The following is a 27,864-nucleotide window of genomic DNA, read 5'->3' as shown; positions in this document are numbered from 1 at the left end:
ACAGTGTACTCATATATATAAAATAAATAAATCTCTAAATAATAATAATAATAATAATAATAATAATAATAATAAAAACAAGATGGAGGCAGGAAAATCAAAGCCAAAGAACCTGAGACAGAAGTAGAGGTGGGGAGTGAGCACGTAGACGGCAGAGGAAAGCAGGTTAGGGATGTAGCTCACTAGGCAAGAGGCTCACATAGCTTTCAGGAAGCCCTGGTTTCAGTCCTCAGCATTGCCTAAAATAGGCATGGGGAGCTGGAAGCCATATGCAGGGGCCCTAGAAGAACATAACTGCAGCAAGACAGAGGGAGCGGGAGGGATGTGGTCCAAGAGCAAGGACCTCAGGACCATGGCTTGTCGTTTTGCAAGATGAAAAACAGGTTAAAGGGTTTGGAGAATTGGCTCCTTAGTTAAGAGTGCTTGCTGATTTTGCAAAGGATCCAAGTTTGATTCCTAGCACCCATGTTGGGAAGCTTACAAGCACTGGTAATTCTATCTCTAGGTGAATCTAACACCTTTTTCTGGCCTCTACAACACACACACACACACACACACACACACACACACACACACACACACACACACACACAGAGTTCCCATTTAGTAAAGGTCACCAGAAAATCTGTGCAAAACAACTTGATTCATTGCTTGGTCCAAAGCATGTGTTTGAGAAATTCAACTGCCTTTTCCGGTTCCCAAATGAAAAAATAGATAGTTCAGACAGGGCTAGGAAAGAGCACAAATCTGCTTGATAGGTTAAAGGGCTTTTGAGGTGTTAATGTTATTGGAGATTCAGTGGCAGACGGGGAGCCCAACCAGGCTTCCCATGCTTCCTTCCCTCCTCGTGAATCCCTGGGTGAGGCAGGAGACCCAGCCCACTACTCTGTCCCCTGTCTTGATCAGGGCCAGTCCTGCTGTAGGACTTCTGCACTTTTTGGCATGCTTTAATGCTGAATTCAAACCCTCTGGGGAATTCGACCACTCTCTTTTTTATTTCTTATTTGTTTATGTGTCTGTGGCAGGGCGTGGGGTGAGAACGCCACAGTGGGGCTAGAGAACACCTTGCTGGTGTAGGTTCTTTCCTTCTTCTGTGTGGGCTTTGGGATAGGACTCAGGTTTTCATCTTGGTGATGAGCACCTTATCCTGCTGAGCCATGTGGCTGGTCCATGAGATTTTAGTTCTCTGTCCTCCCAGAGACCTTGAGAAGCATTCCTACAAACTACATACGCCCCAACCCCTGGCTCTAAACAGGTTTCCGACTCTTATCCTCAAGGCTAACTGGGTCTATCTTTGGTCTAACATTGGTATGACCCAGTCTATACTAGGTATAGTTCTTTTTGCTTAGGTTACCCAACTGAGACACAAGGCTGCAGTTACTTTTAGTCTCCTTGGTGCCCAGAGCTATAGCAATCAGTTCTATGAAAATAGGCATCTGTCCTATGAGCAGAGCAGATCTAGGGAACCTATTGGAACCCTAAATTTGGTGGCCTGAAGCTCCTGGTTGTTGGATCAAGGAAAGGACTCAGGGGTCTTCTATAGGTCCAAAAGTTTCCTTAGGATTCTTCACAGGCCCTTTGGAGAGAGAACGTGAGGGAAGCCATAACTCTTCTCTGTAGAAAATGCCATCTCTCCCCAGATCGCCGCCATCATGGACACGAGTCGAGTGCAGCCCATCAAGCTGGCTAGGGTAAGCAAAGTGCTGGGCAGGACCAGTTCGCAGGGACAGTGCACGCAGGTGCGAGTGGAATTTATGGATGACACCAGCCACTCTATCATCCGAAACGGCAAAGGCCCTGTTCGAGAGGGCGATGGGCTCACCCTGTTGGAGTCAGAAAGAGGAGTTCAGAGGTTGCGCTGACCTTGCTGCTGGGTCCTGGGTATCCACTCCTTAGCCCGTGGAATGACCTGCAACTGTTAAATAAAGCATTTGTATCCATAGAAAGAAAGAAAGAAAGAAAGAAAGAAAGAAAAAAAGAAAGAAAGAAAGAAAGAAAGAGAAAAAGAAAGAAAAAAAGGAGGAAAGAAAGAAAGGAAGAAAGAAAGAAAGGAAGGAAGAAAGAAAAAAGAAAGAAAGGAAGGAAGGAAGAAGGAAAGGAAGAAAGAAAGAAAGAAAGAAAGGAAGAAAGGAAGAAAGAAAGAAAGAAAGAAAGAAAGAAAGAAAGAAAGAAAGAAAGAAAGAAAGAAAGATGCCAAGGTACTGAGGAGCTCTGAAGGGTTCTGTCCTAGGCTAGAACCCTAAGATAAGAGTCCCTCGTGTTTTCTTCAGGTGGGATAGTGGAAGGCCACTCACTGATTAAAAACAAAACAAAATTAACTAAATACCTTCAGATCATGAAGCCCCCATTTTCCATGGCTGCTGTCAAGGGAAGGCATGGTGCGAGATGGTGGCAGGTGTGGGAGGGAGGGAAATGACGTTGAGGGTATCCACCTCCTGTGAGAGAGGCAAGGAGACTTAGGCGTTGAGTGGACCATGAGTGCCTATGTAAGAGGTGACATTAGAATAGAGTTCTGAAAGATGAGACAGGTCTGAGCTCAGGAAAATCATGTGGGAAAGTGTCTGGCAGAGGAAGAGTGAGGATCTAAGAACATGGATGGCCATGGGGTACCTGATGGACTGAGAGCAAGCTGCCTTGGCTGGAGAGAGTGGGTCAGGAGGGGAAATGAGGAGATGGCAGGAAAGGCAGGGACCCTGCTGTATACAAGTTTATCTCTAGACTGCACTCTGCCTTCTCCAATCCCACGTTATCCAAACCCAACGGCTGCTTCGATAGCTACACTTTCAGGAAGGGAAGCCTTGGGGTCTGCATCACTGGGGAAGTGGTTCTGTGCATGAGGTACATCCCTTGAGCCACACCCAAAGCTCCTGCCACATCCATTCTGGTACCTCCCCAAGGAGGCAGGCACAAAGTGTTCAGTCAAGAGCTGCTGCACGGAGTGGGGTCAGTCCACGTTCCCAAAAGAAGAGCGGGGCTGAAATGTAGCCTCAGCGTTCTCAGACTACTTTTGGTCAGGTGTTATTGGCGAGCTGTTTGCCCTGTATGAGCCTGTGCCCTTGTTATTAAAATGGTCTCTGGGGTTTTTTTTATTAAAATAGTTTCTTGGGGCTGGAGAGATGGCTCAGTGGTTAAGAGCACTGACTGTTCTTCCAGAGGTCCTGAGTTCAATTCCCAGCACCCACATGGTGGCTCACAACCATCTGTAATGGGGTCCAATGTGCTCTTCTTGTGTGTCAGACAGTGCACTCATATACATAAAATAAATAAATCTAGAATGGTCTCTTACTAGTATGTAAGTCAGGCTGGGAATGCAGCAGCATGGGTAGCATGCTTGCTTAGCGAGCATTGACACCCGAGTTCAATCCCCAGCACTATATAAACTAGTCATGGTAGGTACTGCGCACATGTAATCCTAGAACCCAGGAAACAGAGGTAGGGAGATCAGAAATTCAAGGCCATCCTCAGCTACATAGTGAGTGGTCAGCCTGGACTACATGGGACTTTGTCCAAAACCAAAGGCCTGCTGTGCCAACGATGGCCTCCCCACCAACTCTGGTTATTGTTTCTGACCTGACTATCAGTCTTATTACTCTCTGAGTTTGTCAGGTGCTGACGATGCAGGTCTCCCGGCTAAGTTCTAATCCCTCGCTTATCTAGGGTTGGTGCCCCTAGAGTTCGAACGGACTTCGCCTTATTATTGATGAGGACAATGCCACCAGTATCACCAGTGGCAGCTTGTTTTGTTGGCACGGGGAAAATCGGGTACTTGTTTTGGTCACAGCCCCCTACTGCCATGCCAATGCACACTAGAATCTCTGCCCTTCTCCACGTCATGAAGCCTGAGAGAGGGCTCAGTCAAGTTCACTAGCTGTGTCTAAAGTAGGACAAGGGGCTTGGCTGTGCCTCTGCGGCTGGCTCTCGGGTAATGCCCAGGACTCTTTAGTCCTCAGCCTCCGCTCTGAACAAGGCCTGTCCTGTTCTAGGTGATTCCTGCAACTGTTCCAGCCCTGACCCTCATGTCTGTTTAGGCAGGAGCCCCAGAACAGATGAGGCAGGTGGGGCCAGGGTGTCTGGTTAGCACACAGCCTACCACAAGGCAAGCAAGGAAGAAAAGACAGCTTTGGTTCTGGGGAGAAGGGGGAGGCAGGCCAGGGGAAGGAGGAGACAGAGGAGGAGGGCCTTTGAGTGGAGGCGGAGGGTGAGACAGACCCTGCCCAGAGCTCCAAGTGGCTTCCTGCTGCTTGCCTCTAAACCCCTCCACATTCCTGCAGTCCTTCAGACCGCCAGAACTCTTCTGCTGCCTGCCCGACTGCCTGCCTGCCTGCCTGTGCCGAGGTATGCACCTCCCTGCTCGCCCCTGCCCTTCTATAAGCTTCCTCAGCCCCTCTGCCCCATCCCCACAACCAACCTCAGGGGGAGGTGAGCTAGAAGCCTGTTGCTCACGCACAGGGGAACTTGTTATCTCTGTAGCGCTACAGAAAATATCCACGGTTTGCGAGGACCGCTTTCTCTGTTCTCTGGTGGCAGAGGCTGCTGGTCTGTCCTCTGTCACCCTCGGTGGCAGCTGCCTCCTTTTCTGAGAATCTGATCCTCACTTGCCTACCACAACTGCCAACCCAGAGAAAGTCTGCCTGGCAGCCTGCTGGGTCTGGCTCCCTATTCTAGGAGAACAGACATCCAGTTCTGGGTCAGAGCACTGTTGTCCAAATGGGACTTTGCAAGAAGGATAAACAGATCTGTAAACAGCCAAGGCAAGGCACTCCCTTTAATCGGTTCCTCTGGGAGGGCTCAGGTCCCTGGAATCTCCCGTCCACCCCCACCCCATCACCCTGTGGGGACGGTCAGCCTGAAATGCCATTCTCTCTCCCAGCCAGCGGTTGCCATTGTTCCCACCCTAATTCTGAGAGATGGTCATCACAGGACCTCATTAACATTGCTTTTACTGTATCTTAGACATCTGAGAAAACTAACAGTTTGATACAACCCAGAGATGGCAGGGAGGAGGGAGACTGGGTGATTTAGCTCCAGGACACCTTTCTTGCCACTACTGAACCTACCCCAAGACTCAGATCAGTCTGTTGAAAGCTTGTCTGCCCCAAGTTGTTCTGTAAACTTCCTGTGTGTGACACCTAGGATGGCCGAAATAAGTCTCACCTAAAGGGAATAGGCATCCTGCATCTGCCTCAGAGACAGACAACATACCTGCAGGGGAGGAAGTGTCTCCACCAGCCACTCTTTTAAGTTTCTAGAACAGAGTGCAGGGAGTGGCGTGAGGCGCAGACCATACACAGGGTAACAAGCTTTCGGCAGTTTGTGGGCGATCTCACATAGGCATCTCCCCTGGGTGTAACCTTCCTGTCCTAAGGAAGAGGGGATAGTTTTGGGGATACCTGAATTGCCCTAAGACTTCCCAAGCAAGGTGACTTAATTGTGCTTATAAAGCGGTCTGTGCATAAGCTTCAAAGAGTCTCTGGAAGTAGTGTGTACGAAAGTGTGCGTGCATGTCTGTGTGTGTGTTTGTGTTTGTGTAAGAGATAATGGGTGTCCACAGCTTTCAGGTTTAAGATATTCCCAAACAGAGGTCAGACCCTTCCCCCCCCCCGACCCCCGAGAATGGTTGCAAGGGTATGATGCAGAGAATGGAAACAAATTTGTCTTTTCCAAGGATTGAACCAGAAAGAAGTGGTTGAGGGAAGAGTTAACTCTCGCTAACTCAGCCATCAGCTGCCACATCGACAGAGCCGCACTGGCGGAGGGGGAGGGGGAGGGGGTTGGGGTGGCTCTGAGAAGGAGTCAGCTTTTGAAACTTTCTCCAAGCCCCACCCACCAAGAGTCTCTTCTCCCTGGTGACTCACTCCGAGAGGAATGCGAGTTGCCACGGCAACCTCTTTTTTTTCCCCTTAGGGTCTGTGCCTACTTGCTGGGAGGGGACTCTGGGAACGCTCAGGGACCTCTAGGTTCCAGTCCCCCCAGCCACTGCCACGGCTGCCCTCACCCCACCCCACCCCCGCCCCAGTTACGAAGACAACAGCAAACTCCTGCCCTGTTTCCATCTCCCACGTCCCAGGGTCCCCAGATTGCGATAAGGCTCTCTAGAACTGCCCTTCACAGGACAGAGGGTTTGGATCTGTGCTTAGAAGGTGTCATTTGACCTTGAACTGTCTTCCTGAGCTCTGGTTTCTTCCCTATTTCTAGTAATAGCAGCAGTCCCTTGGAGAAGGTGCAGGATGAAACCAGCTAAAGCGTAAGCTGGGAAGCCCTTTGCAACCTCACTCCCTTCTAAAGCAACTGATTTTTAACACAAAGGGATTATTCAAAGTCCCTTTTCTGGCAGCTCCAACATTTGGGGTCCAGAGAACATCTTCTTAGAAAAAGTGGTGACAGGAATATTTTTAAGAATACATGGTTTACATTTATTTCAACTCGAGGATCTTCCTGTCAATTTCCCAAGAGCAATGCATCCTCCCCTAAAGAAAGACTGGTGGTCAAGGTTGGAACCAGGACTCAGTGGGAAGGGCTTGCTACATCAGCCTGAGAACCCCAAGTCTTTAGCTTACCCCTGACCTGGGGAGCAGGGTGTGGCGATGCCTGTCTGTAATCTACAATCTAAAAAGGCTACGAAGGCAGAGAGACAGGCCAGTCTATAGAGCTCACAGGTCAGCCGGCCTAGCTGACCCAGCTTCAGGTTAGTGAGAGACCCTGTCTCAGAATATAAGGTAGACAGGCTTAGTGACACTCGCCTTTAATCTCAGCACTTAGGAGGGAGAGGCAGGCTGATCTCTGGGAGGTGGAGAGGGTCAGCCTGGTCTACATAAGTGAGTTCCAGGCTACTGAGGGTTTCATAGAAAAATCCTGTCTCAAAACAATAACAACAACAACAACAACAACAACAAAACCCAGCAAACGAACAAACAACAACAACAACAAAAAGACAAAAAGAAAGGGTAAAGAACAACCAAAGAAGACACTGACTTCTGGCTTACACACACACACACACATACACACACACACACACACCCCACAGAAATGGGAAAAAAGAAAGGAAGGGTGGCGGGTATTGGTCAAAAGCATGAATTACAGCTCAGTGGTGACATTGGAAAAGATGCTATCTGCCTTAGCCTCAGTCTCCCAATCTGTCAGGTGGGGATGATCTGAGCTAGAGGTTCCCTGAACCCATTCCCAGACACTGGTTTCCTTGGAAGGAGCAGCATCCTGCACGTTTAGCAGCAGCCTCCTTTCCTGAGTTAGGAGAGGAAACAGGAAGAAGGCTGGGGAGGCTCTAACTCTGGGCAGATCCTCATCCAGCTGTGGGCTCTGGAGCCCGATGCACAGCTGGGCTTGCTATTTCCAGCTGCAGTTTTCCATGTTAAAAATAATGAGCTTTAAATAGCAGAGGACACGAAGCCTTTTAGGCTGGCGGATGAGTCTGGGGAGATAAACAGGCAAACACGAACACATGGGGCACAGAGTTTAAACATGTAGACCCTGATTTCACCACCAGTGTGGCTAAAAATAAGGGCAGGATGTGGCCACCCCCTCACATTCTTCACCACACAGAGGGAGAATCTTTTTTTTTTTAAAGATTTATTCATTTATTATATATAAGTACACTGTAGCTGTCTTCAGACACACCAGAAGAGGGCATCAGATCCCAGTACAGATGGTTGTGAGCCACCATGTGGTTGCTGGGAATTGAATTCAGGACCTCTGGAAGAGCTGAGCCATCTCTCCAGACCCTTTAAGTACATCTTAAAAAATATTTTAGCAATATGTTTTTTAAAAGTTTGAGCCGAGTGATGGTGGCGCCCACTTTTAATCCCAGCAGAGGCAGGCAGATCTCTGTGAGCTTGAGACCAGCCTGGTCTATAGAGTGAGTTCCAGCATAGCCAGGATTACCCAGAGAAACCCTGTTTCAAAAAAACAAAACAACAAAAAGTTTGTATTTACGTGAATATACGTAAGCACAACGCATGTGGGTGCCTTCAGAGGTCAGGAGGGGGCGTCTAAGTTTGTCGATTTAGAGTTACATACAGGTGACTGTGAGCTGCCCGACATGGGGGTCTTTGATAGGGCAGTAAGCACCCTTAATGGCTGAGTCATTTCTCCAGTCGCCATGCCCTTCCCCCAGATACAGCTTGTGAGTATGAAAACCCCAATCTTTACCTATTAACAGATACAAAGTCAGGTCATATGTCATCTATACAGACGAGCCGTCAAGGATGCAAACACATAAACTATTGAATAGACTATTGGTCAATGAAGACACCTCTGTCTTTCCATCTCTCTGTTTCTCTCTCTGTCTCTCTGTCTCTGTCTCTCTCTGTCTCTCTGTCTCTGTCTCTGTCTCTCTCTCTCTCTCTCTCTCACACACACACACACACACACACACACACACACACACACACACACACACACACACACACACAAGCCGGCCTCCCCCAACACCACCCCAACACAGGCACATGGGTGCCTTTATTTCCAAGATACAAAAGTTGAAATTCAGAAAGAGAAGGTAGCTCGCTGGAGATTATACAGCAGGCTGGTGTCTGCACCCAGCCTCCAGATCTTTGGAACCTTGTCAGGTCGGAGTTGACCTTGTCCCTGTAGGTCCTAAATCATTCATAATACATGGGTCCCTTGGGTCATTAGGCCCAAGACCCAACAAATGTGGCTTATAAGTGGCTTCTCGGTTGCTTTCCACTGGCTCCTCCTCTAGCCTCCGATTTAAACTGACAGAAGAGGAGGCTGGCACCAATTTCTAGACCTCTCTGGAGATGGAGGAAGCTACCTTTCCCCTATATTGTAGGGTGGATCCTGATCCCTCCCAGCCTTGCTCCTGACTCCTGGGACACCTGGGTTGCACAGGGCCAGGGCCAGCAAATGGTGGCTTATCTGAAGCTTTTAGAGAAACAGCCTCCGCCTTGGCCAGGGGTGTGTTGGGCAGCAAATCAGCTCTGCTTTCACCTGCCTAGTCATAGATATCTGGTAGGAACCAATGAACAGAGATAGCAGCTCGGTCCTTCCAGGAACTTGATTTAAAGTCCCGGGTTATAGGATCTCTCTAGATCATCCCGTGCTGCTTGTGACATTAGGAATTCAGATCTCAGTGGGGGGGGAGGGTATCAAAGTAAAAGTTTAGATATTTCTGAATGTTTGGCTCAGAAACCACCTTGCCCAAGGAATTTGAGTGAACTATTTTCCTCTCTAAGTTGTGAGTTCTTTGTCTAAGGTACAGGCGTGGTAAAGAACTATCATGTGGCCCACAATGGCAAGCCTCTAGTAGTGGCTGTCCTAATGGTGTTCAAAATTCTGATGTCACTCCAGACTTTGAGGGGAAAGATTATATAATTGATTAGTAATGTCTGCCACATGCACAGGATGGGTGTGGGAAGGTTGGTATGCTACGTTTCTGCCACCTTTGGAATCCCTTAGTCCTTTCCAGATGTTACATCTTGGATACTTTCATGTCTCTTATCTTCCATTCGTGGTCACCCCTGATGCAATAGGGATGGCTGTACATTGAGTCCCTTCCTTCTGCCTTTATTCGTTCTAGAGAGGGTTGAAAACTCAGCCTGGGCTGCCAGCAGGACCCAGTCACATGGTCTAGAGGGTGCGGAGGCAGCAGGAACTCCTCCAGCCTGGTCCAGACAAAGTGAAACGTGGCAGTTAGGGAGACGCTGGAATTTCAGCAGGGCTGTGTCCAGCCACAAAGCCTGGATCCGCCTCTGAGCTGCCCAGAACCAATTCTAGGTTTTAGCATCAGTGACACTAACCACTTCCCGTAGCTTCGTCCCTTCCAACAAGAAATAGAAATAAAAACAAGGAATCTGGAGCAGATAGGGAGATGGGATACTCCAAGATCTGCTGAGCGAGCTCAGGAGTTCAGAACAGTCAAGGGACCTGAGGGGCTTCCTTGCCCAAGGGTGTCTGGCTGTTCTAGGGGGAACCTAGAGTTTTTGCAAGGTGGCTTGTGATGTTGGAGTATGCTGTGTTCCCAATTCCTGTTATTCTCTCTCTCTCTCTCTCTCTCTCTCTCTCTCTCTCTCTCTCTCTCTCTCTCTCTCTCTTTGTGCGGTGTAAGCCAGAGATCAGCCTCAGCGGTTGCTCCTCAGGCTCTGTCCACTTTGTTTTCATGGGTCTGTATCTTGCTGATTCAGCGGGATCAGATGATCCGGCAAGGCCTTTCAGAGGATCCCTCTGTTTCTGCCTCTCTCCAGTGCTGGAGTTACAAGCTTGTGCCGCCACGATTGGTTTTATATGAGTACTGGGGATTTGAACTCATGTCCTCATGCTTGCCTAGCAAGCACTTTATCAACCGAGCTCTCCCTTCAGTCCCTGTTTTTTGCTTTTGTTGTTGTTTGTTTTAATTCTGCTCATAGACACAGTTCAACATGTGCCAAGGCCTGGGCTTTGGAGGACACGGCTTTTCGGAGCAGGTTTTCTCAACAAGTCCTTCACACTGGCAGCATTTCAAGGTTCAGTCACCCCCTGTGGTCTCACCTGGTGGTGCCTAGCGTTCAGGATGCAGAGGCTGGAAGATCACATATTTGAGGCCAGTTTTAGCTATCTAGTGAGACCTTGTCTCAAAAAGAAAAATGACTCCACCTCACCCAAACCAACCAAACGAAAAAGAGCTGGGTATGGTGATTCAAGCCTGTAGTCCCAGCATTTGGGAGGTGGAGGCAGGAGGATCTGGCCGCCTTTGGCTACGGATTAAGTCCAAGGCTAGCCTAGCCCCTGACCCTTAGGAAGCTCTCCGAGATTGCATTTGTCCACATGCTTCCCATCCAAGTTGGGTCATCCTGAGAGTCTGTGGTTCCCAGCCACACTGTCCGAGAGCCCACAGTGCTGAGGCTGCCCCTGGGTTTAGGTACTCAGGGATACGTCCATGTCCACAGGGAGCTCCCAGGAGCCCCTTTAGGGTTGAAGGGAAGTGAGCTAGGGGCTGGCTGTACTTTTCCATCCCATTTCTTCCATCCAAGGAGCCAGACAAGTAACCTCTGCTTCAGGTCCTGCTGGCAGCCCAGGCTCAGTTTTCAGCTCTCTCCAGAACAAATACAGGCAGAAGAAAGAGACTCAATGTACGGAATAGGGAAAGGGGGCGCCAGGGGTGTCACAAAGCCAATGGTAATACACCTCCACTTCCTCCCCCGCCCGGGGCATTTTTTCCTGTCTACATCTCAGGCCAGGTTGGCTCAAGTGGGTGCCCTCTTAACGACTAGCCAGGAGTAGGTGTCTGCCAAGGGAAACATCACCCAGAGTTGAGAGAGTGACCATGCGAATACCTGTCACTCGTGTGCTGGACTGCTGGCTAGAAGCATGGACCTTCCTTTCTAGGCTTCAGTCTTCTCATCTGTACTAGGCAGGCAGAAAAACCTGCCTCAGGCCCTCTTTGGAGAGCTGGCTTGCAAAACCGCCGAGATTATCTGTATGTTTCCCCAAGCATGCTGGACTTTGGTTTGAGTGTGGGAGATCATGGCCACCTTGTACTGACGACAGGGTCTTGACCTTGTGCCTGGGTTGACTGTTGTGCCTCCAAACAAGCTTTGAAGGGTAGACTTCAACCTCTTTGGCTAGAGGTATGTCACAGAACCTCAGAGATGTGTCTTATGGGCAGGGAGAGAATGAGGCTCTTCATCCATAATAGTTAAGAGGCTCCCCTGTCTGCTCATCCTAACATCTAGATGAAAAGGATTCTGGGATTGGTGAACTAAGATGTGGACAATGATCGTCTCCCCTTAGAGATTAAATTATATGTCTGCTTTTCTCCTTACCCTCACCCAGCCTCTGGGCTTAAGGCTAGGAAGTGCTCCAGGACTTAGGTCCTGAGACAGGGCAGAATGAGAGGGCAGAGTGGTGGGGGACAAGGCAGTCTCAGGGACCCCAGATCCTTCCTTCTGCCCAGATGAGGCACCGAACCTTGGGAGTCATCTCTCTAGCTCTCAAACCTGAAGCCTATGACATCTCCTAGCCTGGCTACCTCTCCAGAGCTTTGATTCCTCTGTCGTTGAAGCCAGGCCTGGGTGACGTTTAGGCTCCAGCTGCCAGCCACACTTTGATCTTTCCATTTCAAACAACCCCAGACAAGCCCCTCATTGATGCCCCCTCTCCCAGGCCATCTGCCCAAAGCCACACACAGAGGATGCTGGACTCGTGTTTTCCAAATGGAGAAGCAAGAAGGGAAACAAGTGAGCAACTGTGAGAGCAGGAAAGAAGGTTCCAGAAACTGCCTAGAAAGGGAGAACTAGACCCTTCTGCCAGGCAGAGCTGCCCTGAAGCACCGCCAAATTTCCAAATCAATTTCTTTGATTTCTTCTAGTTTTACCTCATGGCCACACCATGAAGTAGGGAGTAAGGCTCTTTCTGGTTTAGCCTAGTACAGCACTGTTATGGCCTCTTCCTCCTCTGCCTTTTTTGCTATTCAGGTCTTGTCTGAAAGTTCTGTGGCGCTGCAGATTCCACTCAGGGCCTCATGCGTGCTAGCCAAGTACTATATTGCTGTGCCGCACCCTCAGCTCAAAGATGTTTGGGAATCTGGATGTTTCCCCCCCTTTCTTCCAAACACAAGGGAAGAAGGTGGATACTAGAGGAGGGGATACGCCAATATCAGCTTTCCTTGTATTTGTTTGGAGCAGGGGACTGAAAGCTAGGCCTATGCTCCGCTCCTCAGAGGCATTCCCAACCTTCCATTGTTGTAGCATTCTAAAGACCACGTAAATTATCTCAAACTCTGACCCTGGCGACAGATGGGGGAGCCAAGGTTTAGAGAATATGACCCATACGTGGAGATGGAGACAATATGGAGGTGGAATAAGAATCCTGGACATTGCCTAGCAAGCACAAGGCCCTGGGTTCGATCCCCAGCTCCGAAAAAAAAAAAAAAAAAAAAAAAAAAAAAAGAATCCTGGACATTGAATCTGAGCTCAGTAGCTTTGCGGGAGCTGCCAGGGCATCTCCCAGAGCCAAGCTTTGTCAGTGGAGAAAGCTGGAGAAGAACTTGGGTTGGAGAGGCTGAGAGGAAAGCCTTGGGGAACCAGTGAGGAAGGCATCACTCTTGCTCCCTTGACTGAAAGCTCTGACAGGGCAGAGGTAGCCGGCTTGCTCTGTGTGGCTGTAGAAAGAGACAGGATAAGCCACAGGCTTGAGGAAGGCATATCTAGGGAGAACTTTCTAGATCCCTTTGGTAACAGAAGTCTGTCTGGTTAGCACTGGGAGGCAGATGATCCTACCACACGTCCCTGAGTCTTCAGCAGAGCTCTGCTCCAAAGGTCCTTTCCGGGCCAGAGTGAGAGTTCGGAGTCCAGCATCTAGGAAGCTGGGTCTGAGCAGTGACCAGGGGACACTCACTGTAGATCTTAGCTCACATCTCTTCTGCAACGCCTCTGGATCTTTCCTTGGAGGATCCAAAGAATGCTGTCCCTGTGGGTAGAGTGGGGGAAATGTGATCCCTCAGGTTCTTTCCTGGCACCCCAGACTCTCAGGCTTTGTCTTAAATGTGTGTCCCATTGTTTCAGATTCCTGTTGACTTCTCCCATTGCCGAGGAGGGAGTGCTGAGGGGGAGGAGAAGAGGAAAGGGAGTTGGGAAGGGAGGAGGGAGGAGGGGTGAGGGGAGGAAAAGCATGGGCAGGGGGAAGGGGAGGGAGCAGGGCATCGAGGTTAAGGACTGGAGAACAAATGTCTTAGAACGAGAGGCATCAAAGGCCCAAACTTGACTTTTTAGCCTGCTGTCTTCGTCCAATCACTTAAGAAACTGAAACCAATGTACTTAGAACGGGAGACCTCATCTCATGACCATAAATAGAAAACTCTGTACCTTTATCCTCAATAGAAGGAAACTGGAGATGGGGAGGGGAGCCGAGCAGCAGGGAAACAATTCCATTAGCTGTCGCTTGCAGCTGCAAAGTTTCCCTTGGAGGCTCCAGGCCAGGACTGCTTTTTGTATGAAGTAGGACAATGGGCGTTAGGGGTGCACAGGGCATCTTAGCCCTAAATGAGGGGCCCTTTTCACCGACAGGAGATCAACACATGTCTTGGTTAACATTCCCATCTAAACTCAGGAACTCAGGAGGAAGTCTCCCTTGCTGACTCATCATCTTCTCTTCCCCTGCAGAGTTCCCAGCACCATGAGGGCCTGGATCTTCTTTCTCCTTTGCCTGGCCGGGAGGGCCCTGGCAGCCCCTGTGAGTACCTAAAGATGCCATTCTAATGCATCCCACTTTCTCCTCCAGCGTCTGAGTCTGCTCTGGGTGCTCAGGGAGCCGGCAGGGATGTGGCTCAGTTGGTAGGGTGCTTGCTTAGCATTCGTGCACAAAGCCCTGGGTTCGGTGCCCAGCATTACATAAGCTGGCCTTAGGGAACACACCTATAATCCTAGAGTTTGGTAGGTAGAGGTAGGAATATCTGGGAGTTCAAGGTCATCTTCAGGTACATAGTGAGTGTGAGGGCAGCCTGGGCTACATGAGATCCTGTCTTAAAAAAGGAGCTCGTGCAGTGATTAAGAGCACCCACAGAGGACCCAAGTTCGATCCTCAGAACCCAAATGGTGGCTTACAACCAGGGGATCTGATGCCCCCTTCTGACCTCTTATGGGTACCAGACACGTATATAGTGTACAGACATACATGCAGGCAAAACACTTATACACATAAAAGAAGTACATCTAAAAAAATAAATAAATAAATAAGCCAACAAGGTTAGGAGAATTAACGTGAGGAGAGCAGCTCTCTGTAAAGCTCAGAGCTTTTTACACTAGTTCCGGTACACCTAGCAGGACCTGACCTCTTCAGGGAGGGAGTCAGCAGCAGGGATGAGGGACTGTTGGTGGGAATAAAGCTGGTGGAAGGACCTAGGTCCAGAGAAAGGAGCAGGTTGGCTTCTGCATCTGGGAAGCTTTTAGATGGTAAGTAACAGACTCCGGCTGAATTGTGAGGGGTAGAGAAGATGCAGACAGAGCTTGTGCATTGGAGGCTGTTGGAGACCTGGGATAGATAGAGCAGCCCCAGTTGGATCTTGAATTAAGACTGGAGCTGGGCTGGGAGGGGAAGGGGTTGCCATTGGAATGAACCAGAAATGACCCTTACACCATCTTGGGAATGTGGAGCAAGACAAAACAAAGAAACATTCAAAGAGAAACATTTAATGAGAGCCAATCCAGCCAAATGAGGTCCTTGCCTCCCGGCCCCTCCATAGTCTTACCATATACTCTGGTTTACCTCCAATTCCCACCCCTCAACCCCTGCTCCAGCCTCCCGATGGTTGGGGTTACATGTGCCAGCACTCCTGGTTAGGAATGTTTCAAACTGTCACTCCCTGCTCCGCTCACTAGCAGGAGAAGGCAGCTTCTGGCCAAACTCATCAGGCAGGCAGATTTTGGCTGAAGATTGGTGAGGTTACCTTTAACTTAGGAAGGGGTTACAGCCAATCAGGGACCTGAAAGTTTCTTGTCACCAGATCTGCTCCTCCTGGAGTCTGAAATGCCAGGAGGGGACTTCCTAATAGCAATAAAATGAGGTCACATGTGAGGAGCAGGGGGGTTGGCATCTGTTAGAAATCACAGAGGGTATTCATTCTGTCTGTGGCTCAGTTTCTCCATCTGTGAATTAAAGGGAGTTCGGCTGTGTCTTCGTTAGGGTTCTACTGTTGTGAACAGACACCATGACCAAGACAAGGCAACTCTTATAAGGACAACATTTAATTGGGACTGGCTTACAGGTTCAGAGGTTCAGTCCATTATCATCAAGGTAGGAGCATGGCAGTAACCAGGCAGGCATGCTACAGGAGGAGCTGAGAGTTCTACATCTTCTGAAGGCTGCTAGAAGACTGGTTTCCAGGCAGCTAGGAGTGGTCTTAAAGCCCACTCCCACAGCCTCCAATATGACCACACCTACTCCAGCAAAGCCATACCTCCTAAGAGTGCCACTCCTTGGGCCAAGCGTATTCAAACCACCACAATCTTCTTCTGTGGTTTGGGGGCTGTATTAAGGCTTGACTAGCAGAAATGTTCCTGTCAGTAAAATGAAAGATAGGCCATATGGTTTGGTGGAAAGTATATAAAAGTCAAGTGTGATGGCTCAAGCCTGTGATCCCAGTTCTTGGGAGGCTAAAACATAGTTGGCAGGTTCAAGGTCAGCCGGGGCCCTATAGCAAGATCCTGTCCAAATGAAAGGAAATAATGACATGAAGGCTTGCTTCAGCAGTAGACTGACTGAAACTAGAATGATGCTGAGAAGGCCGGTACAGTCCTAGTACAGGGGGACACATGAATGCATGAAGCATCCCATACTGAAAAAAAACAGAAATGAAGATGGGGCCAGTGAGATGGGTCAGCAGCCAAGCCGGACGATCTGAGTTTCGTCCCCAGGACCCACAACCGCAGGAGAGAACCGGCTTCCACACGTTGTCCTTTGACTTCCACACACTCATTGTGGTACGGGTGCTCACTCCCTCCCCCAGATAAAGCTCACATACACAAGGAAAACCATTGTAATAACAGATTGTTTTAAGGGAAGGAAGGAAGAATGGAGCAGCACTGTGTGCTCCGGCCTAAGGCATCAAGGCTCCCAGGCTTATGTTTTCCCAGCCAGAGACACTTCAGAGAGGAAGCTGGCCTTGGCCTTGACCAACTCTCTGAACCCTGTTCTCTTTGCCAGCAGCAGACAGAAGCTGCAGAAGAGATGGTGGCGGAGGAAACCGTGGTGGAGGAGACAGGGGTACGTATGCCGTGTGGTGGTGGTGGTGGTGACCCCCACCTTGATCCCCTTTTGCCTGGTCCCTTCTCTGGCGCGTCCAGACAAGTGCAGTGGGGCCCCTCATTGGACTAAGACATGCACTCTCTCTTTGTGTGCACACAAGGCCGGATACTAACCTGTACTCCCAGATACTCCCGATTGTTCCCCAAACCTTCAGTTTAGCCCTGAGGTCCTGAGGATTCAGAAATGTTTGAGTTTTGTATTTTTCCTGTTATCACCCACAGTCTCCCCAGGTGTGAAGCAAAGGGACCCACTCAGTTGCGTCTAGCAGGCATAGAGGGCTTGCTGTGCCTTCTCGTCCTATCATCTTGGAGGCCCCTGATTCATCTTAGTGGAATTCTAGGGCTCTACACACTTAATATAGACTAATACATTGAATGAACTAATAATAAATACAGGATTCCTCCCGAAATCAGCACCCTAGCGTTTGCACTGTGATCTGGGCCCAGCCCACCTTTCTCCTGGGTGCCCCTCACACTTTCTTATGGGTTTCTGACGTTTCATTCAGGCCCCTTCTTTGCGATCCTCTCCCAGGTCTTGGGGGTGGGGTGAGAATCCCTGAACTCATTTTTTTTTTTTCTCTTCCATGCCAGTTACCTGTGGGTGCCAACCCAGTCCAGGTGGAAATGGGAGAGTTTGAAGAAGGTGCAGAGGAAACTGTCGAGGAGGTGGTGGCTGAAAGTAAGTCTCCTCCCTGTCCCTTGGCATGTCTGGATCGCCCTTGGCTGTGCGGGTAGAGGCCTAAGAACAGCTCACAGGAAGTTTCTAGCCAAGGAGATGCATTGTGGGGCTCTGGTGGCTGTGGAGGGCTAGCTGGGAGTCCTCAGACCAGGGAAGTCTGGGATAGATCTATTATAGCCAGGCCATCCAAGTCGTAAAGGGCAGAGGAAACTCCACAGTGTGGTGTCGGATTCTCATAGAGGCCATGGCCACATCTGGTCACCAAGATTCCTGCCCCAGGGCTTCAGCCTGAGTTCAAGCTCCTCTTTGGAGCCCATCTGAGAAAGCCCGCAGGCTCATTTAACTTCCGGTTGGCCCAAGGGAACAGAGCCTGACGTAAATTCTAATACCTTAAGTAGACAGACAGTGACTCAGGGTCCTAGGCTTTTGCCCACAGTCTGAGGCATCTGTGTCCAAGGGCATGGACTCTGGAAGTAGAGATTCAAAAAAGGTTTGAACCCTTTGAACCAGGGCTTCCACATCTTAACCAGGCAGTGGTGTAGACGGAGGCCCCAAGGAAATGGCTCAGTGGATAAGATCACTTGTCGCACAAGCATGAAGAACCGAGTTCGAATCCCCAGCGTCCACTTCAGCTTTCTCAAGGAGACAGTTAAGGGTGTCTGGAAAGAGTGGGCAGGGCTTGCTGGAGCACAGGCTGGGTCTGGGGTCTTGAGTCATATCCCTTTCCTCTTCCATGCCCAGCCATTGTTTCCTGTCATAGCTGGGCCCATTGTCTACTGTGGGTCTGGGTTCTTCTTCCTTTTCCTTTGTGGACACCTGATTCTCTTCCGTTGGACCTCACAGCTCAGTCAAATCCATGACAACAGCTCAATCTTCCAGGTCACTCTAGAAAGTAATTTGAATCCTGAAATACTGCAGAGATCTGAGAAGCTAGTTATTGTTTGAATCACTGGAGGATCTGTATGTACCTCAGGTCTCTGAGTCCCAGACTGAGGTTCCAGGCCTCTGAAAAGGATCTAGTCCTGACCTTGAATTGAGTCTCTGATCCCCAGACTAAGTAAACTGCTCCCTTAAACCCCGTGGTTCAGCACATAGGTTTGGGGGGAATGCCCAAAACTCTGGTGCTGAGGATGGAGTACACCCAGAGGCTGTCAGCCCCAAACACTGATCTGTGTGGTGTGAAAGCACGTTCCAGCCTGGTGAGCTGACACTATGTTCTGTTCTCCAGACCCCTGCCAGAACCATCACTGCAAACATGGCAAGGTGTGTGAGCTGGACGAGAGCAACACCCCCATGTGTGTGTGCCAGGACCCCACCAGCTGCCCAGCTCCCATTGGCGAGTTTGAGAAGGTAAGAGTGGGGACCTGGGCCCAGCAAAGCATAGTGTCTGTTAAGAAATCTGTGTATATAGGGGAGAAGCTCCATTCTCAGAAGGCCCCTCCCGAGGACCAGTCACAACAGGAAAGTGGAGCTGAGTCACAGTCGAGCCTGCCTGGCCCCACCTCTCTAGCTGTTGATGAGAATTTGAAAGAGTTTACCTGTACCACCAGGTTCCAGGCTCTGTGTTGAACATGATTACTGAGTGAGTGCTACATAATATCAGGTGGGATGCACTCCAGTTCATACTTCTATAAAAATAATAATTTTTTTTTTACACTTTGTTTTGTGTGAGTGTGTGTGGCATGCATGCATGTGGACATCAGAGGACTTGCTTGGTTGGTTCTCTCCTCATGGAGATACTAGGTTGGGCTTTGGGAGTGAAGGTGGTGTGCCCTGTGCTTGGCCAACAGGTGTGCAGCAATGACAACAAGACCTTCGACTCTTCCTGCCACTTCTTTGCGACCAAGTGCACCCTGGAGGGCACCAAGAAGGGCCACAAGCTCCACCTGGACTACATCGGACCATGCAAATGTGAGTGTCCTCATGCCTTCTAGCCTCCTTCTCGGGGAGATGACTCTGTCACCTTGGGTAAATCCCATGCCCTCCATGAACCTCAGTGTACCCATTCATAAAATTAATTCAGGTTCTCTTCTCCCCTGGGGAAACTTAGCCATCATGGAAGCACATTTAGAGAAGGTTACAAGAGTAACCTTCCACTAGCATCAAGACAACCAAACCATCTTTATTTCTTTTTTTCTTTTTCTGATGACGAGGATGCCTTTTCATAAGGCTAACTCAAATAATTCCTGAGTTAGCACTGTAAAGAAAAAAAAAGTGTTTGACCTGGGCCTGCAGAATATTTTCAATATTTTGAATTCCAATGCTTTTCAAATAGGAACATGCCTGGAGCTGGGGAGATGGCTCACTAGGCAAAGTACTTGTGTAAAAAGGCTGGGTGTGGTAGCATACACTCGTACCCCCTGCCCCAGTGCTAAGGAGGCGGAGCCTGGGACATTCCTGGGGCTCACTGGAGAGCCTAATGGGTGAGCACCAGGCTGATGAAAGAGTATGTCTCAAAAAAGAAGTTGGATGGCCCTTGAGGAGTGATATCTGTGATTGACCTCTGGCCCCCACACATGTGTGTGTGCACACACGACTGTGAGCACACATATATACCAAGACAAATGGATGAATAAAATTAAACATAGTGGCACACTGCCATTTTCTTCAAGCTCTAGTCCTCTATTGGCAGAGATCCTTAACTTCTTATTCAATTATCTTCCTCCTTCCCCTTTTCTAGAAAGCCTGGCAAGTTTGAGGGATGCCAGGGGCTCTGATTGTCCATTGCTAGTGACCCAGGCTGTAAATTCTGCTGGCTCTGGGTCCTCCATCATCTGAGTCTCCCAAGCCATACTCACTGCCTGTGAGACAACATGAGCTGTGTATCTGTAGCATGTTCTACATAAGAAGAGCATTCTTCTTCACGGGCTGGAGCTAAGTGGTAGAGTGATGGCCTGGTGTGCCCAGGGACCTGCATCCCATGCCCAGCACTGCACGTCAAATTGAACCAAACTAAAACAAAGGAGAGTCCCTCCCCAGCCTCTAGTTTTCAGCTGTAGAAAGTGAGGGCAGTTAGTTAGCCCTGAGCTCTTAATGTTGGTGCTGGGGTGGATGTACAGGGGAAGCAGAGATTTAGAAATCCTTAGAGAAGACAGGGTAGAGGAAGTTGCTGAGGAGCCTTGGGCTATGAGGTGAGGCATGTTCTAAGGAGCTCTTAGCAAGTGGCTCTTGCTGCCCCTGAGGCCATCCACCTCACCAGTCCAGCTCCATGTGGAGATCTCCACTTCCAAATGGCAGTGGTCCTAGCCACAGAAGGGTTTTCTTTGGGCTCAAAGGTGCATCAGATCCCCCAGGTATTCACCCTAACTGGATCCAAAGCCGGTGCTCTGATATTCTGGCTGAAAGCAAGAGCCTTCTGCTCGTTGCTAAGTCCAAGGAGAGCTTGGAGGAAATCTCCAGTTATGACATTCTGGGGTGCTATGTTCTGAAGACAAGAATGAGGTTATGATCTTTAAAACGGTTCTGGGGGTTGTGCGTGTTTGAACCTTCTCCCTACCGCTGCTGTGCTGGACGACCTATGCGTACAGGTTGTTTCAAACACCTGGAGGTTGGCCTCCAGTTCTGCTGGAGTTGGCCATCGCCTTGAAAGGCACGAGAGCATCTGGGGTGGTGGAACCCCTCAGCAGGTTAGGTGCAAGCCACAAAGCAGCAAGGCCTTGAAGTTCCCCATGCTTTACTTGTAAATCTTGGACGAGTCTGGATCAGAGAGACAGAGGCACCATGGCCAGGGTTGCTCAGTAGAGTGCCCATGGGATGTAAGACAAGGAGGATAGAGTAGTCGAGTATCGTGTCTGCCCTCTAACAGGTCTAGGTTGACTAATCTTATCTCTTGTGCCCTAGACATTGCCCCCTGCCTGGATTCTGAGCTGACTGAATTCCCTCTGCGCATGCGTGACTGGCTCAAAAACGTCCTGGTCACCTTGTACGAGAGAGATGAGGGCAACAACCTCCTCACTGAGAAGCAGAAACTGCGTGTAAGTGGCCTCCCTCCTAGCTTGGACCGGTGTGCCTGCTGTTGATTCCCCTGGAGTCTGCTGATAGAGCTCTAGGGCTGATCTCTAGAACCAGGCCCCAAGGTGGCCTATGCCCCACTTTGCAGGGTGCCTTCACCCTTGATACCAGGACACAAAATTCCAGCTACCCTTGGATGCTCTAAGGAGGTCTGAGGTAGACAGACCCAAAGCATAATCCTATTCCCTCTCCTGGGTCAACAGGACTTCTCCTTAAGCAAGCATATTTAACCCCATGGTAGAGACCTACTGTTGATTTCTTGGCCTCGTCTAAAGCCTCTGTAGGCCGTGGTGGCTTGAGGCAGGTGGTGCTGTGTTTTCCCCGTCTGTGTGTGGATAAGTTGCTGACTCCCACCAGCACCTCTTTCTTCTCTTCATCGTGAACTCTGGTTTTGGCTGGCCTCTTATTATAACGGGGAGGGGGCTGGACCTTTGGTCACCTGATGATTCCGCCCCTCCAGGTGAAGAAGATCCACGAGAACGAGAAGCGCCTGGAGGCTGGAGACCATCCTGTGGAGCTGCTGGCCCGAGACTTTGAGAAGAACTACAACATGTACATCTTCCCTGTCCACTGGCAGTTTGGCCAGCTGGATCAGCACCCCATTGATGGGTAAGAGTCAGAGTCCTCGGGACCATAGGCTCAGCTCTATCCTGGACCGGGGCTGGAAGGGCATTGGATGAGGCTAGAAGGCCCCTCAGCAACCACTGCTGCTTCTCAGCCCAAGACTCCACCGTCAGCCCAGAGCTGGAGCACATGGAGGCTTGGGAGGAAGAAAGCCCTGAGACATGTCAGAGGAAGTAGTCAGCAGCACTACGAAGAATTCTTCCTAGGCCTGTGAGGCCAGGGACGGGGGGAGGGTGGGGGGGGGAGAGACCCATATGGGCAGAGAAAAAGAGTCCAGGAACCCAGAGCCGTCCTTGTCCATGCTTGCTCGTGGTCCTTCAGTGGAATAGGGCGGCCGTCACAAAGGTCATGTCCTGATCCCTCCTGAGGTTCAGCTCCATGGAGCCCACCTGGCCCCAGAAGTTCCTAAAACTTCCAATGGCTTCCGCATCACCTATTTCTGACCCAGGTGCTCTAGCCTGTGGTCTGGGCACTATGGAGATTTCAGAGAGTTTGAAGAGCAGTACCTGACATGACTCTGTGTACCTACCCTTCTCCTGCTCTGGCCTCCCTTTGTAGACACGAGAGTAAGAGGCCCTGTTTAGGTCCCAAAGAGGCAACTCACTCGTTCCTTCCTGGAGCCATTTCTGCTCTTTGCTTTGAATATCAGAGACAAGTGGTCACTCAGGGGACAGGCAGGACCACCTTCCTGGCATATGGGAGAGAGAGAGATCAGGCCACAAAGGCTCCTCTCTGAGATGCTCATCGCTCTATGTCCCGTTGTGTGACAAGACATTACCCACCCTGCTGGCCAACCCCTACTCCCCAACTCCCTCCCAGTGCCTGGCTCTCCTAGGCTCTGGGAAGCTCTCGACTGCTCCTCTCCCAAGCTCTTGCGGTGGCTGGGATCCAATTGAGTGACATGGGGAGTATGGAAGGGAGAGTCCTGGGGGACATCCGGACCCCAAGTGCCAAGTGGCCTAGAGAAAGTTCGAGATGGATTGCCAGGGCTGGATGGCTGGGAAATGCTTCAGCCTCCTCTTGGTCAGAGTCGTTGGTGGCCCTGCAGCTGCCTGAGCCTGTTTTCTCACAGGACAGTGAAGGAAGGTTCTGGCCAGTTCAGAGTCTGTGTGACGCCTCCTGTAGGCAGGAGGCTGTGAAGAACATTGGTGTCATCATGTCCCCTGAGGTCCCTTGTGGGCAATAGTGTTCTGGGGACAACTAATTGGAATTCTGAGGAGAGAAAAGGAAAAGAAGCAAAGATCATGCTCTGGAGTCCTAGGCCAGCAGGGAGAACAGGGTGCAGGATAGGGAGGGAAACCCTGAAGTCATTCATTGCGTGGTATAGAGAAGATTCATGAAGATCAAGGTACCCTTCCCATCTTACCGCCCAGCCAGGCCTGGCTCAGCCCCTCCCGGAAGTCAGAGCTGTGGCCAGAATTGTTGCTCACTTATTTTTAGCACTAGAAATGGAACCTCTCACTGGGGAATTCTGGAAGTGCTCTATCACTGAACCACACCACGCTCCAGCCCTTACTGGAGGATTCTAGTCAAATGCTCTACCAATCCTTTCCTGGTGGATCCTCAAGGGGTATTCTAGACAGGTACTCTACTGCTGAGCTGTACCCCTGCCCTATTAAAAGACTGATGGATCTAAAAAGACCCCCATCGTAGGCTCCTGCAGCTGTGTCAGTGTGTGAACATTAAACATTTACAGTGTGGTCAGGCAGTGGTGGAGAATGCCTTTAATTCTAGACCTGGGAGGCAGAGGCAGGCAGATCTGTGAGTTTGAGGCCAGCCTGGCCTACTTAGAGAGTTCCAGGAGAGCCGGGGCTACACCTAGAAACCCTGTCTTAAAAACAACAACAACAGAGAAAGAAAAGAAAGAAGAAAAGAAAGAGATTCTATACTGTGATCTCATAGACTTTGATGTGCCGTAACTGAGGTGCTGAATATATATATATATATTCCCCAACAGTCAGTCAATGGCTCTTACGATGAAGCCCATAGACTCAGAACTGGAACAGCCAATTACTTCCCCTGTCAGATGGAGTAGGAAACAGGCTCAGAGCAGGGCAGTGTGGTGCTGTGGGTCCCTCTGCAGGACCATGGCAGAGCTGTGGAGTAAAGCCAGGATCCCAGCCTTGGGCTCCTACCACTGGCTTCCCATGCTGGGCTGTGTGTTCTCCCACGCTCACACCCTTCCCCTCTCTTCCCTGCCAGGTACCTGTCCCACACTGAGCTGGCCCCACTGCGCGCTCCCCTCATTCCCATGGAACATTGCACCACTCGCTTCTTTGAGACCTGTGACCTAGACAACGACAAGTACATTGCCCTGGAGGAATGGGCCGGCTGCTTCGGCATCAAGGAGCGTGAGTGTTGGGACTTGGGGGTGGGAAGAAGTGTCCCCAAGGGATGGGATGTTGTCCCTTCCCCTCTGGTGGCTCTACCTGATGTTTGTCTGTCCTGTCTGTCTCCTTTGTCTATTTAACTTATTTCTGCTCTCTCGGGCTCTCTTTGTGCCTTCAAGGTCTCTTTAACTGGACCTCAAACCTTTGTCCCCGTTCCATATAAGCACTATTTTGGGAACTGACTGCCTGGGGAGAGGAAACAGGAAGTGCTACTTGGCAACTATTCAAGGAATGGACATAGGCCATGTTAGGGAGATCAAGGTCCCATTCGAGCACTTGTCAGTGCCCTTGACTGGTCACTGGCCCCTGGGTCTTAGGATGGGCGTGGATCCAACAGACCTTCTGTTGGCCGGCCGGCCTCTGTTGTATTAGCCTATAGTGCTGTGCTTAATCATGGATTTCATCATGACGTCTTCACTTATGTACCTGATACATGTGATCATCTTCGTGGCCCATCCCCCTCTCTCGCTCCCACTCCCACGGCCCCCCCTTCTCATCCTGACCAGCCCCGTTCTCTTTTCAATTGGTAGAGCCTTATCTTAACCCCACCTCTTCTTCCTTTGCAGAGGACATCAACAAGGATCTGGTGATCTAAGTTCACGCCTCCTGCAACAGTCCTGGACTCTCTCCCCCTGATGTCCCCACCCACTTCCACTACCCCCTTGTTTAAAATGTTTGGATGGTTGGCTGTTCTGCCTGGGGATAAGGTGCTAACATAGATTTAACTGAATACATTAACGGTGCTAAAAAAAAAAAAAAAAAAAAAAAACCCAGTAAGAAATAAAGAAACCAGAACCCAAGTCACAGCATTTTCCCACGTAACTCGACTCTGAGGCCATAGCCTATCCACAGCCTCCTCGTCCCCTGCACCACCCAGTGTCTCACTGGCTGTGTTGGAAACGGGAATTGCATAAGCTTGCCTTCCTCAAGCAAGAGATATCTCTAGCTTTCATTTCCATTTTGACTCTTAACACTCACCCAGACTCTGTGCTTATTTCATTTGGGGGGATGTGGGCTTCCTGGGGTCTTCCCCTGGTAGTTTGGAGGTGGGCAGAGGGAAGTTACAGACACAGATCCAAAACTTGGGCAAGGACGCTGTGAGGCCAGTCAGAACCAGATGGCAAGTCTTGGTAGGCTAGGTCAACGACTGACAGAATAATCCAGAGCTCTGATGCACAAAACAGACTCCCAGCAGCCCGGGACCTTGCTGTCTCCTCCTCTCTTCAGGCAGTTTCTTTCCATGTTTGGCTGTTGGTTTTAATTTTGGTGAGCCAAGGGGAGGCATGGGTAGACCGGTACCTCACTGGGGATTCTCTTACTCAACTGCTAATGGGCTTTCAGGCTCTTGCTGGGAGCTCTAGGCACTGGGCTACAGGAAAGTGAGACTCAAGAGGAAGACAGAGAAGGTTGTAATGTAGAGAGAGTGAGTCATAAAGTTTCAAGCATGCTCCCCACCACCACCTCTCCCCACCCTTTGCCACTTGAAACTTACTAATCAAGAGAAACTTCCAAGCCAACGGAAGGAATGGTTGGATCTCACAGGCTGAGAATTTGTTCCCCTCCAAGCATTTCATGAAAAAGCTGCTTCTCATTAACCATGCGAACTCTCACAGTGATGTGAAGAGCTTGACAAATCTTTCAAAATAAAAAGTAATGACTTAGAAATGGCCATCCTGGGTGATGGTATGTGTGTGTGTGTGTGTGTCTTACTCCTAGGTGCTTCGTTTCCGGGTGTGCACAAACACCGCCGTGCTTGTGCACAGAAGCAAGCACTCCATTGTGCTTTCATACACATGTATTCACAAGCTCGCACACAGGGAGGCGATGACTCCTGTGCTCCCATGAGCACTAGTTTAATAAATGAAGAATTCAGTTCCTGGGCTGGGATGGGCTCTGTTGGTAAAAGTGCTTACCCAGCGTGAGCAAAGCCTGGGGTTCCATCCTCAGCACAACCTAAGCTGGGTGTGGCGGTGAGGGCTTGCAATCCCAGCACTGAGGAGGCGGAGGCCGGAGAGTCAAATGTCCAAAGTCATCCTCAGCTACACAGTGAGCTGGAGGCCAGCATGGACTACACAAGACTTTACACCCATCCCCCATCCTGTGTGTGTGTGTGTGTGTGTGTGTGTGTGTGTGTGTGTGTCTGTGTGTCTGTGTGTCTGTGTGTCTGTGTGTCTGTGATGCCGGAGGATTCAAGGGAAGCTCGGTGGGGGCTGGTAGTGTAGTCACTTCCGGAGCTAAAGGTAAGTAGAGTATAAAACTACACACAGCAGTTCCCAGTCTTCCCTATGCTGTGACCCTTAAACAAAGTTCCTCATGTTGAGGTGACCCCTAACTGTAAAGTTATTTTCGTTGCTACTTTATAACTTCAATTTTGCTACTGTTATGAATCATAATGTAAGTATCTGATATGCAGAAGATCTGATATGTGACCCTAGTGAAAGGGTCATGTGACCCCCAAAGGGTCACAACCCACAGGTCAAGAACTGCTACTTTAAAGCAGACTACTTAAGAAACACTTGTAATCCCAGCATAAAGGACAAGAGCAGGAAGATCTCAAATTCGAGGGCCGCTTGGGTTACATTATGAATCCTAGGTCATCCATATTTCTATAACAAGACACTTTTAAAAATTAAATCAAGGGGGTTGGGGATTTAGCTCAGTGGTAGAGTGCTTGCCTAGCAAGCACAAGGCCCTGGGTTCGGTCCCCAGCTCCGAAAAAAAGAAAAAAGAAAAAAAAATTAAATCAAATAGGACTAGAGAGATGGCTCAGTGGTCAAGAGCACTGGCTGCTCTTCTGGAGGTCCTGAGTTCAATTCTCAGCAACCACATGGTGGCTCACAACCATCTGTAATGGGATCCGATGCCCTCTTCTGGTGTGTCTGAAGACAGCTACAGTGTACTCACATATAAAGACAAAACAAAACACAACACTAAACCAAATAAGACAACCTCTTCCCTAAAGCCCTTTAATATCCAAAGGAAATTGTATCATTACTCTAGCCAGAAGACCAGCTTTATGTAGCCTAGATCATGGCTGTGACTAAGCTCATGGATCATTTGTGTGATGTCCAAAGCCCCGAGTTCGAATCCAGAACCAAATAAACTGGGCATGATGGCACAATACGATAGTTGCAATCTTTAGGAAGTAAGGTAGTGGAGTTGGGGATTTAGCTCAGTGGTAGAGTGCTTGCTCAGCAAGCACAAGGCCCTGGGTTCGGGTCCTCAGCTCCAAAAAAAAAAAAAAAAAAAAAAAAAAAAAAAAAAGAAAGAAAGGAGGTAAGGTAGGAGGCTCAGACGTTTAAGTTTATTCTTGTCTACAAGTGATTTGAAAGCTAGCCTGGTGTGCTGGCTAGTCTTATGTTAACTTGACACATGAACTAGAGTTATCTGAAGGAAAGACCTCAACTGA

The 27,864-nt window shown here is 49.7% G+C and overlaps 2 protein-coding genes across 2 annotated transcripts; both read left to right on the top strand.

The window, feature by feature from the left end:
- The first annotated feature begins 1,650 nt into the window (after positions 1-1,650).
- LOC116908500 (40S ribosomal protein S28-like) lies at positions 1,651-1,862 on the top strand. The gene has a single exon (XM_032911670.1). It carries the CDS (start codon positions 1,653-1,655, stop codon positions 1,860-1,862), a length of 210 nt encoding a protein of 69 aa, XP_032767561.1. The 5' UTR covers positions 1,651-1,652.
- A 2,336-nt stretch (positions 1,863-4,198) lies between these two features.
- Positions 4,199-26,124, top strand: Sparc (secreted protein acidic and cysteine rich). The gene is made up of 10 exons (XM_032914431.1): positions 4,199-4,335; positions 14,112-14,181; positions 16,654-16,710; positions 17,343-17,430; positions 18,659-18,780; positions 19,221-19,341; positions 21,271-21,404; positions 21,902-22,050; positions 24,268-24,416; positions 25,022-26,124. Exons 2-10 carry the CDS (start codon positions 14,125-14,127, stop codon positions 25,048-25,050), a joined length of 906 nt encoding a protein of 301 aa, XP_032770322.1. The 5' UTR covers positions 4,199-4,335; positions 14,112-14,124; the 3' UTR covers positions 25,051-26,124.
- Positions 26,125-27,864: the final 1,740 nt, after the last annotated feature.

The sequence above is a fragment of the Rattus rattus genome, chromosome 9, assembly GCF_011064425.1.
Source record: "Rattus rattus isolate New Zealand chromosome 9, Rrattus_CSIRO_v1, whole genome shotgun sequence".
Lineage (NCBI taxonomy): Eukaryota > Metazoa > Chordata > Mammalia > Rodentia > Muridae > Rattus > Rattus rattus.
This window is presented reverse-complemented; position numbering and strand designations above follow the sequence as displayed.